The sequence below is a fragment of the Xyrauchen texanus genome, chromosome 45 (assembly GCF_025860055.1).
Source record: "Xyrauchen texanus isolate HMW12.3.18 chromosome 45, RBS_HiC_50CHRs, whole genome shotgun sequence".
Classification (NCBI taxonomy): Eukaryota; Metazoa; Chordata; class Actinopteri; order Cypriniformes; family Catostomidae; genus Xyrauchen; species Xyrauchen texanus.
Window position 1 is genome coordinate 21,725,526 of NC_068320.1, and position 12,962 is coordinate 21,738,487.

At 38.1% G+C, this 12,962-nt stretch overlaps 1 protein-coding gene across 1 annotated transcript in view; it reads right to left on the bottom strand.

Annotated features, from left to right (window-relative positions):
• The window catches only part of erc1b (ELKS/RAB6-interacting/CAST family member 1b), a 259,978-nt gene that overhangs the window by 173,182 nt on the left and 73,834 nt on the right, over positions 1-12,962 (bottom strand). Inside the window, exon 13 of the mRNA XM_052119037.1 lies at positions 5,924-6,059. Within this exon, the coding sequence (XP_051974997.1) occupies positions 5,924-6,059 (136 nt within the window). The remainder of the gene's footprint in view (positions 1-5,923; positions 6,060-12,962) is intronic.

Here is a 12,962-nt window from a genome sequence, read left to right on the forward strand (position 1 = left end):
TACGTCAACACAGGACAAAAAAAAAACTGTGCTTGTCAAGTCATTTCATGGGGTCTTTAAGGAAACTAACGGTTTGTTTATCACTGCCCATATCCACCCTTCCAGAACCACCAATACATCCCATTTTCTGAGAATGTCCCTTTGCCAACTATAGCTTTATAATGGCTTGAGGAAGTTGAGACCAGATTGTTGTGGCAGGTCGAGAAAATGACATTTAGGATGAAAAAATGCCTCCCCCAGGGATAGTAATATGTTCCCCCCAATAAAAGCGGTGAGTCATAAAAAGCTTCTGTTTGACTCTTTTATATCTGCGTGTTTAAAAAGGACCATAAACCTACAATCTGCCTGCAGCACTTTGGCTTTATTAACTCAGTGTTTCGCCATCACCTGTCAGGTCTTTTTCTTTTCCTGAAAGTGTGTGCGCACGGGTAGAAAGACCAAAGAAAGGCTGCATGAATGCAGATTTGTATCTGCCAGATCAGTGTTTAAATAAATGTGTATGCATGCAAAAACAAATCCACTGTGAATACAAAAGACCATCAGTACTTCTAAGAGCACTTAGTGGCATAAACACCAACTCGCCGATATTATAAAATGCTGTTCCACAACTGCACATTAAAGGTGTCAGTTTAAGCTCTCTGCAATTGAGTGCTGATGTTTACAACCACACAAGAGCAAATGTGCCACACATAAAAGGGGATGAGAGACTTATAAAAAAAAAAGACCTATGGCTTATAACCGTTTTTGTAATGTGCATTGCACCAGCGTCAGTATAATGGCTTCTCTGAAGTACACTCTGCACCTGTGGGGAAAACCTTTCTCTGGCCTTGCTTTGATGATTACACAAAGAGTGTTGCAAATGTATGTTAACCCTTTGTGGAACGAATCTATTCATGTAAATGTGATCTACCTTAGATTTCTGCATGTGATACAGTATGCATTTCTATCCTCTGACAATAGATTTTGGTCACTGCTTTAAGTCAGGGCAGGTCAAAGTGTTTAGGAAAAAAAAAGCCTCACAGGTTTTGAATGACACCGTTGAACATCTCTGTGTGCCATCAGACAAAGACACAGATGAAGATCTGTGCACTTGTGGGTCCACGATTTCATCTCGCACTCAAACTTAGCTACCAGAATACCTCATAAATCCAACACTTTGTTCTTTGATGTTTCTATTTTCTTTCTAAATCCCTTTGTTTGTATTTCAATCTGTCCACCTTCCTTTTCTCTCCACCTCCGATGAATGCCAGGTGGGGTGGAGATCAGGCTGCCATCGGGCCGTCTAGTCATAATGCATGCTGGGAGTCATGACATTTGCCGCTGTACTCACTGTAAGACCGTGCAGTAAAACGGAACAGACTCAACCACGCAGTAAAACAGGTATTTACTGGGCTTCATTATAATGTCATCTTTTCTCCCCCGCTGTCTTTCCTTATCCCACTTCTCTCCGTTTCCCAGCGAAAGTCTTGATTTCTTCAAGCTGATGATATCTGATCAGCGGGAGAGGGGGTGCGACTTGATTCAGTACGTATCACACGTCTGGGAACACTGTATTCGGCGGAAAATGTCTCTCAAGAATGACAATCCGGAACACTATAAAACCCAGTGTCTCATTTTTATCAGACTAAAGATATGAATTAAAAAGGAGAGGGATGATCAAGAAGAGGTGAATGTCACACAATTGTAGGGCGGTGATTCTGCATAGCAATTCTCTGGGCTGTCTCTCCGCAAACTTGAGGCGCCTGGGCCCCATGTGTTCATACTATGGAAACTAGTAGCTAATCTTAGAAGGATAGTTTGTCCAAAAATGAAAATTCTGTTTTTTTACTCACTTACTTACTTTTAATCATTTACTCACCCTCATGCTGTTCCAAACCCATGTGATTTTATTTGTTCCATGGTGTCTTCAGTCACCATTTACTTTCTTTGTATGGAGAAAAGATAAATAAAATAAAAGTGAATGGTGACTAAGTCTAACATTATGCCTAACATCTAATTTTGTGTTTCAAAATAAGAAAGTTATCAGAGAGACTGGGGCTAGTTGTCACTCTGGAAAGTTACACAAAGTCACAAGGCTATAAAAAGTACATCTCAATAATGATAAGATTTAGACATTTACAAATGTGTATTTTCTCTAGCAGAGGTTTTGTTTGTTGTTTTCAAACAAATAGCTCAAAATCCTCTTAAATTAGAATAATTTTTTGGTGAATTTTACCCTCCAAAGTATGTTTTCACTATCATCATATTTTTGTTATAGCTCTTGGGTAAACAAGTGAATATAATCAAACCACACGGGCATACATAAAGGAAAGGGTAAACTTTATTATGAAGGCAGATTTTTACCCGAAAGGTTTAAATGTGCGATTAGGAACAAGGCGTTTTTCATTAAAATCAGGTCAGGGCATGTTGTCAAATTTTTATAGAGGGCAGGTTGTCAGATGTGTTTTAAATTACAATTACAATAGTTGTTGTTCAAAACAATGTTTTGATATTTTTGTATGTTACCTTTTCCATTTTTGTTGTTTGAGGAATGGTTTTCCTCAAACAACAAAAAGAGGCAAAGATTTTGTTATGGTGGTTATGATGATGGGGACATGATCCCCCAACATGCTTCAATGTTCACATGAAATCTAAGCCACTGGTTAAGTGGCAGGTCCCATTGTGAGAAATTGCCCCACAAAAAGCTGTGTATTCAATGAACTGCAACTTTTTTGCAAAAAATCTGAATGGTGCACGAAAAAGTGGCTATTACAATGCTAGAGTTATTGCCAGGGTGTTGCTGTGTTGTTGATAATGTGTTTTTAGCATGTTAAATTGAGGTTGCTAGGATGTTCTGGGTGGTTCCAAGTCAAGAGAGTTCAATACAGCAATAGTCACTCATTAGAGGACTGACCAGATCAAACCAAAGTTTGATTATGTGGAATAAGCCGCATGGCACCAGCAGGAAACAAAGAAAATAGAAGAAAACCAGGTATAGACTCCATTTGACCGTAATACTTTTTCCAAAGTCAATAGTTGCAGTCCTGAATATGTTCTGGACATACTCTGGCGCTCTCCACAACCGACCACCACACATCCCACCCCTGTGATCCAAATGGAAACCTTCTTAATTGATTGAGAAGTAATTGCAATCACTTTTAGTGCAGGGTCAGTGCAATGCTGAGAAAGAGGATTGCTCTGTGGCCACCTAAATGGTCTCCTGGGATAACCTCTCTTACCCAACCATTTGGACAGAGACCAGTATAACCATACCAATCGGTATCCTTTCCAAACACCCCTGATATATCCAATAGCGTGTGGATATTAGTTCAGAAGAAGGCCTCAATGCTGGAATGTGACATGCCTTTGGGGGGAGGTGATGGTCGATGGTCTGTCACCGCTTCCAGCATCTATCCTAGACAAAGCCAAAGTTGCAGCCGCATCAGGGTGCTTCGAATGGGGGAAACAAAGCCACAATGTGGGCTTGCAGCAACATGACCCCAAAGAGGAGCCTGGGGCCCCTGCAGTCATAAATGAGCTCTCGCTGACCGCAACACGTACTCATGCGCATGCACACACTGACACAACAGTCGCCCGGTACCACAGGTTGATGTCCAAACGCACATCAATCTCGCTGTCAAAAATAAAGTGTATGAACTCAAATCAAAACAGTGAACACATGACACACACAAAAGGGAAAATGTGAAAACGGATAATGATCGAAAGAACAAACCGGCAGGCCAGAGAAAACACAGAAACCACAACAAAGGGAGGGCCACTGTGGCATTGTTGTCCAGAGTTCGAAGGCAAAGAGTAAAAACAGTCCCTCCATAAAAACTGGGACTTTTTGCACAGTGATTCTCACACACATTAACTGCTGACTCTGGCTTTTGTGTCTGACCCTTGATAGAAGCCAAAAACAGCCACCACAGACCACCGTCCTCTGCTGATTTCTCTATGTCTCAACCCCTGTCAAACTGAAGCGAAAATAGTCAATATGATGACAGTTACATCAGCCTAGATGAGGTAGTTTGTGTTTGCAACAGCTCGAGTTGGTTAACTCAATGATACCTGGATACTGATGCTGGCTTTTCCGCTTCAATACCATGGAGCCATCATTTACACACAAAAAAAAGCCCCTGTGGTTCCATTGAACAATCATTTTCATTCGTGTCTTATTTCATCTCTCATTCGTTCACTACTTTTCTCTTTTCCCAAAATCCAAAGATCACAATGGGAGGAGGACAAGAGGTCAGGATATACGTGAATGTGGTTTGGGAGAAGGAAACATGAGATGGCTCTTTACCTGAGAAGAATCCCAGCGAATCTCAAATGAGGAACCAAAGCAGACATCCAAACTTATATAATAAGAGAAGATGAAGTGCTTTAAAATAGATGTTACTTTGGCAGTGCAAGAGCATTACATAGAGATTTGAGCTATTGTGAATAATTCTTGGCTTTTTTTGAGATTGTGAGCCGCTAAAAGGTTGATGGGCATCATTATAGCTTAAATTTAAATTGAATGACTATAAAAATCACTGTTCTCGAGAGATTTGAGTGGTTACATGCAGTGCTGGGTAGATTACTTCTGAAATGTAATCTGGTATTACAAATTGCATGACTTAAATCATAATGAATAATGTAATATTTTAGATTAGACTTCTAGGTATTTTAATTACTTTTGGATTACTAAATGCATGATGAAAAAGAACAGTTTCATGTGACTGGCACCTCTGAATGTAAAACATGTGGTTTTACAAAAGAGTGTCTAGAATTATAGGCAGGTGGACGAAGTCTAGTTTAAAACACTTGAAACATTATTTTGAAGCAAGGGTGTAAATACAAATAGCTTGGCATTATTTAAAACAGAAACCAAATGCCCACATTATGTTAAGAGCTTTCAATGCAGTGTATCAATTTTGGAAGCTACATGCACATATAGCTACTGTTCATGATACACAGAGTAATCATTAAAAGACTTAAGAACATATTTTCTGATCATTTATACAGAACCTCCAAGTGATTCTTAGGATTGTATGTCGGGTCTTTTTCAATTAATATAATTTTGGTAAGGAAAAATTGCATTGCTCAATTATTTTCCCCCCATTTCCATTTGAAAGTCAAGTTATTTCTGTAGGTTTGAATGTATATGAGTAACAGAATGTTTGTAGTTCTACCTGGCTAAGCCTATCAAACATATTCTAGGATCAGGGCCTGGCTCAGACTGCTCTTTTAAAAATTAGGAGCATAGTCAGTAAATTACACACTAGTTATTGCCGTTGGCTTATTGGAAATACAATCAAGAATGTAATCATGTAATCCATTAAAATTGAACTCTAGTCTGATTATGTGCATTATAAAATGAAATGTAATACAATTACAAGTACACAAAGTTTGTGCACATTCGATGTGTAAAACCAGTCTAATTCCATGACATTACTGCAAGGATTCACTTGTTTCAAACATAGGTGGATGATGCATAACATAGTCAATGGACTTTTATACTGTATCAACATCAAAGTTTTGCAGTGAAATTAGTATTAACATACTGTATTAGGGAAAGTGTATAATATATATATATATATATATATATATATATATATATATATATATATATATATATATATATATATATATATATATTAAGGGCTGTAACTAGTCAACAAACGTTTTGTAAGTTTTTCATCATTTTTAAATCACCTTTTTGCCTTAACTAGTTTGAAATGGTCCTGTGGTGTGACAAATACATTTTTAAAAGTGCAAATATTCCATGTAGTCTCATTAATGAGGTCATAAATGCTGCATGCATAATAATTATAAAATAGTTAGCAAAATTCTCTTTTAAACAGTTTTAGATGAGTACAGTATGTTACACCACAGTGCAAGTCAACTTTTCAAAAATATTGAATCAACTGCCTATATATGAAACGTCATTTTACTTTACCTTGACCTGTTGAGAGCTCTCGTTGAGGTTATCCTCTCTTTTCCGAGCCTCTTCCAAAAGCTGAGCATTCTTGTTTTTCTCCACCTGCTCCTTGTGCTTCAGGTTGGCCACTTTCTTGCTTTGGTCTTTCATATGCCTACAGGAACACACCAACAGATTTCAGTCAGACATGCACAGATGGACAATGAGGGGAATTAATAATAGATATGCTGCAGGAAATATGGGAGAGAAAAGATAATAAACATGATGTATTATGCATTTTTCTCTTTTACAAATAATGGTATGTTTTAAAGGCATCGTATAGTAGTTTTGAAAGAAAGTAGTATGCTGTTCGCAATGCTCTACTTCTACTACTAGTTCAGTTTCAAAAGCATTAATCTCAAGATTAAGTTCTACAATTTATTCTTTTTCACACTCATACTGTACACACAGTCAAGTATGAACAGGAGGGCCAATGAGAGGAGCCAAAAGCCATCTAGCTTATCATAAATGATAACATAAGGGATCAGCAGAGATCTCCGCGGATCAAGCTGTGTTGCAAACGAAAGGCGGTATGTTTGTGCTTTAGCACTGGGATTTTTCACCAAACCACACCCTTCTCTGTTTGCTGTGGTATGAAAACCTGCAGGAACACAAAGCAATAGCAAAAATAAAATATAAGCATGAACATTTTAGCAGATTTAGTTTGACCAATGTCGTAACAAACAGGCACAGATTCCGCGGTCATTTTGCCTCCACGAGGGTCAGAATGCACGTCTGTTGTGCAAGTTTTTCTGTTTATGTGGCCATCATGACTGGATTGTGCACTGACAGCTTGGCAGAGAGGATCGGTTACCAGTAACCATCTTGACATGATCAACAACAAAAAAAAGTGTGCCTCAACCATCATATACCCTACAGAACAGATGTAGCACCGAATATGCCAACACCAATGTCTTTAAATGAATAATAACACAGCTTTCTGGAATGACCTCCCCCGTCCCCTCTTGACACCACAAAGCAGTACCCAAGACACACAATACGGGAAGGTAATGGAAGAATTATTATAGGAGCTAATGGGATATGACAAGCCACGTCTGTGAGTTCCAGGAAAGCGGCACCAAGGTGCTCCCTGAGAAGTGTGAATAGCGATCTGGTTGAAAAGCTGTCCAAAACCAAATTCTGCAGCATAAACATGTCAGGGGAACTTCCAGAGAGTCTACGCTGAAGCAAGGTGATGCCGAACAAGGCTTGCAAAAAGCAGGCCAAGCCACTATGCCATTAGCACCTGATCAGTCTTCTAGATGAGTCGTCCGAACACTGTGGAGTCTCTGTGTTTAAGTACCAGAGTAAAGCCACAGTTTTCCGGCTCTAGTTGCATTCCATCTGTACCAGCACAAATCTATCTGTACCATCAGCTAGCAGCTGCAATACATAAAGTTTGGGTTAGCCTATATCGCAAGAACTTTCGACATTTAACCACATGCAAGATATGAATTGAAAATTTTAACAATTACATTTTCACCAATTAAATGGGTAATTCTTGATATCGGGAATTAAATTACTTTTAGTGAAAGTGCTAATTCTTGATATTAGTCATTATGTTATATCTTTTTTGAAAGTTCCTAGGATTTTCTTTTTCTCTTTACTGTACCGGGCCGGGCTGTACAGAAGGAATGCGTCTCTTGGATGTGACACCATAGCACATAGCCATGCAGAAATGCAAGGCGTGTTGACAGACTGTAGACGACGAAAAGACTACTATTACACCTACTGCTCTAAGCAATATTTATTAGAATAATTCATTTTGGCAAACACTAACTGAGTTTAGGTCTCTAAACTCAGTTGAGGCTGATATGTCTATAACAAATACACACTAGATCCATGGCTCAGAACTCTGCGTAGGAACTAATTACAGTACAGCTCAATTTGAGCGATATCAAAGAATATAATAAAGGGCAACAACTAACTTTTCATGCTGAACCTGGTTCTGGAAACGTCAGCAAAATGCTGTGCTTTTAAAACACCATCTTGAAGATAACATAACCAATATCAAATCCTATATTTTATAACAAAGCAAAAAGAAAGACGTTGTGTCTTTGTGTGTGTGTGTGTGTGTGCACAAGGGAGTATGTGTAACAGGTCATAAATACACTGGAATGTTCCTATTTGGTGTTTCCAGAAGAGGCCAAGCCATCTGCTTGGCTCCACTACATTTCCAATAAACAGCTGACTGTTTTTATGTTTTGCACGCCAGGCCTTTATTCAGGATTTTGATTATATGTTTATACGTCTCCATTTGAGGCCTGATGTGATGGGATAGGTAACCCCATTCTGTAAAGTTCATGGAGGAAACACTTCTATTACAATAAAGAGAAACGGCAACATCTGACTCCGATTTAATTCACCGGTCACTTAAGTATTTTCTATGTGTATTCAATGGCACAATTTGTTGTTTTTTTTACTTTGAGGAAAGGGACAAGCCCGATGCAATTTATTATTTGTTGGGCTCAACATTTCCCAATCCTGTCCTCATTTCCTGCCCTCTCTCAATTTCCCTATCCATTAAAAGTGGCAAAAAGGCCTAAAATATAACAAAATAACAAAAACAAAAAAAACACACATTCAAAATGATAGAGAATGTGTAAGCAGACAGACTGAATGACATCTGTAAGAAAAAATAAATATAAATACAAATATTTGGCCAACTTAGACCAAATAACTCAAAATTAGTTTTGTGCATTAGAGTTAAAAGGAAAGTTTCGACTTTCTAATGATATAACTATTTCAACAATAACTAATTATTTATATAATTATTAATAATTATTTAATAATAATATTACAATTATTTCTATATAATTAGTAATAATTATTTAATAATAATATTACAATTATTTCCATTTTTTTCCCTTCTACTTTAGTGCATTGTCTCTTTGACCCAAAACATGTTTCTGGGTCAAAGAGATATATACTCAAATAAATTCAATAATATAGAAAAAAGAAATAACAATGTGGGTCAGTCCTGTTATGGGGGAGTTTTGCAGCTGCAGGAAATGGCTATCTTGACTACGTGACTGACGCCATGGATTCAAGGATTTGACTGGTTTAATTCCCATCTCTCAGGTAGGTCCTTCAAGGTAGCCTGGAGAGGTGAGGTATCCAAGCCATATAAGTTACTTACTGAGGTACCTCAGGGATCAGTGCTTGAGCCACTTCTCTTCTCTATAGACACAACATCACTGGGACCCATCATTCAGTCACATGGTTTCGCTTACCACTGCTACGCTGATGACATGCAACTCTACTTATCTTTCCAGCCCAACGACACCACAGTGACTGCTCGAATCACTGCCTGCCTGGCAGACATTTCGGCCTGGATGAAGGAACACCACCTGCAACTCAACCCAGCCAAGAACGAACTCCTTGTCTTTCCAGCCAACCCTGCTGTTGAACACAACATTACCATGCACACAACTGCTTGTTCAGTCACTTGTCATTACTAGACTGGACTACTGTAACTCTCTCATTGCAAGCCTCCCTGCATGTGCAATTAGACCTCTGAAAATTATCCAGAATGCAACAGCACGTCTGGTCTTTAATGAACCAAAGAGAGCACATGTTACACCACTCTTTGTCTCTCTCCACTGGCTGTAAATCGATGCACATATTAAATTCAAGGCTCTGATGCTGGCATACAAAGCAGTCACCGGGTCTGCTCCAGCACACCTAAAATAATTTCTGCAGAGCTACACGCCCACCAGAAGCCTGCAGTTGGCTAAGGAACGTCGCCATGTTGTACCAACACAAAGAGACTTTCCCAGACTTTCAGTTTCATCATACCACGTTGGTGGAATCACCTTCCCAAGTCCATCCATGAAGCTGACTCACTCTCGGTCTTCAAAAAAATTATTTAAAATACACATGTACCATGAGAACTTAACAAGTCACAACATTTAATTTTTTTTTTTTTTTATTTAATCTGTTTTGAATACTATTCTGATGCTAGTGAAACTTTGTAGTATGGCACTTTTCGTACCACTGTCTCCTTAAGAGATTCGCTTTTCCTCTTTTGTAAGTCGCTTTGGATAAAAGCATCTGCCAAATGAATAAATGTAAATGGATTCTTTCAGGTATCAGGACATTTTGGCAAAAATGTGATGCCTTTAGTGTGTAAATTGAAGCTTGTGATCACTGGACATTCCAGCAAGACAATAACACCAAGGATACATCCAAGTTGTCCAAAATCTGGGTCAGGTATGGATCGTGGAATGTCCTTGAATTGCCCTTTCAGTCCATCATTAAAATCCCACTGCAAATATTTGTTGGTATTTCAAGGAAGCAGTGGCAGCACAGAAACCAAAGAACACTTACCTGAAACATTTTTTTATGTTATTAAGAGTAAAGGATGCTCCACAAATGATTGACTTTGGGAGTTGAATACAGTATTTTTGACATGAAATTTGTGGAGAGAATTAGTAAATTTTTATTTAAAAATGTGGGTAAACTGAACTCTTTGTTCTCAAAATAACTCAAATGTGTATTACAGGGCTTAAAGTGAAAAAAAATCCTGAGCCTGAACTTTCTGTGGCACAACCAGGACTTTTACCAAGCCCGTTTTTTCTATTAACCAATTCTATGAGCAACAGCACAGTCATATTTTCAACGCATTAACAACTATTGTGCCAAAATAATTGAAACTTAAGCAGTACTAGGCTTACTGTGTCAAGAAATTAACATAACATGAATGTTTGTGCCAATATTTATTGAATTGCTAGCTTTGAAACATGTTAATGACATAAAGTGCACTCAACATTGCTCACTCTGAAATGTGCAAACATTCTTAGGTGCTTTTACCAAAACAGAAAACTTTGCCAACTTAAATAGACATTTGTATTAGTTAGAGAACATAAAAAACACAAAAGTGCATCAAACCAATAAATGCATAGATGTTAGAAAACTACTGTAGCGTAATACTGTACTGTATTACAATCTTAGTGCAACTCAAAAGGATATTTATCATTCTAAATCTAATTTTTCTTCTGTTTTTTTGGCGTTTCTGGGCTATAAATGAAGTATTTTAAGCGATCTAAGCATCTTCTTTTCAAAGTTTTGACAGAAAGTACTTCTGTTGAATAGGTCATGGCTGCTTTGGCTGCAGAGGAGCTGACTCCATTCTCCATAGCGTGTGTACAAGCTAACTGCGAACTGGTTCACTTCCTGCACAAGACCCGCCCTCCTCTCTAGCAATTGGCTAAGACAACCTAATATCATGCTCCCATTGGCTGTGACAGCTGTGCGCACTGGCTCTTGAATCAAGGTGGTAGGTTGAAGGGGACCGGTGTTTTATTCAAGTCAGATTAGGGCCTGTTCACATATCGCGTATTTTGCGCGCTCAAGTTCGTTATTTCAAATGTAGCCACGCGGTATGCGCGCTCATAATGGAAGCGCCGTGCTCGTTTTTTCCAAGCGCATCCGTGCCGAAAGTGCCTCCGACTGTAATTTGCAGCCTGATAAATAAATTGTGCCTGCGCCGGAGGCCGGACCTGCCCTCAAGCCGGAAATCCGGCCCCCGGCCGGAATACTTTAAGCCCTGGTATTAAAAGAATTACTGCTGGTCAGGGGAGTTGAATAATTTTGATTGCAACTGTATATATATATATATATATATATATATATATATATATATATATATATATATATATATATATAACACACACATGTTTATAGAAGCATGCCAATAAATATTACTAAATTAAACCTTTGTGTTTACTTTAAAGACAATTCTTCTACATTGCAGTCTAACCTAATGCTTTTTAATTAATCTTATTTTCACATTCCTCAAACTCTGGAATGTTATCAAAAGTATTCATTCATTATTTTGGTCCTGATCTCAAAATTAATAATTCAAGAGTGCTTCAGGCAATGTTTACAGGGTAAAGCTTGAAAGCGCTTTGAAATTCAAAATATTGGCTAGCGTGTGAGCAAACATCAGAACAGAGTCTGTTAACTTTCTACTATCAAGATGTTTTAAACTTCTGCATAATGAAGCCTTTGAAACATTACATCTAGTAAACACCTCTCAAAAAACAAATACTTGAGTTGGCGTTAGTCCTTCTGGTTTTGCCAAATTACACCTCAGGGATGGACATGTCCTTGCAGACATCCCAAACCCATGACTAAGACATGGCATATGTCCAGGGCAAAAGCAAACAATTTTTTTCAATGGCCATCACTGAAAGGTCATCACTGATTAATTTGAAAATAAAATAAAACAAAGCAACCCACAGATGGATGGAACACCTCTTGTGTGCAAGTTCTCAAAATTACTTTGTATAAAACATTTGCTCTTTCAACATTTCCTTTCCCAAAATAATATGAAACTACATTTCTAAACAATTACGTTCTGTGGTCACTTAACTAGAGAAATAAGACCCGGTGGGCATTAAAGAAAACATTATTCCAAGATTCATTCGTACCTGACACGTAATAACATAAAAAGAGACTCAATAGTAAAATTGGGTGCGATTTTGAAATAAATGCTCACGGAAATCAATGTTGAAGAAATAAATCCATCACAGCTTTAAGAGGAGTTCTGGGTATAAAACAGAAAGACTTCTTATGTCTCCAAGCCTATGTGTGTTTATGAGTAGCCTGCGCAAGACACAAAACTGGAAATGGTTACATAGCGGCATTTTCATCAAAGCTTTTTTATGTCATTCTTTTTATCTCAAGTGAGATGACAGAACTGCACATAAGTATGCTTAAACTAACAGTCCAAAAACTGAAAAAAATAGCAAGGGGTCAACTTAGGACAGAAACCTTTCTGTTTATCACAGCCATGACCTGCTTGACCAACAGACATGCTATCTAAACGTTTAAATGTGCATGTTTATATCATTCCTGATCCCTTTCAAAGTCATCCTTTACTGTCATCTATGTCTTTACATTGGCCAGATAGTTCAATCCCATTGTTCAGAATACGTTTTTGAGCTCAGGACTAATAAAAGGCAGGAAATGTGGATTCTTCACTGTCTGTAGTCATTTCTCTAGCAGCAGGTGG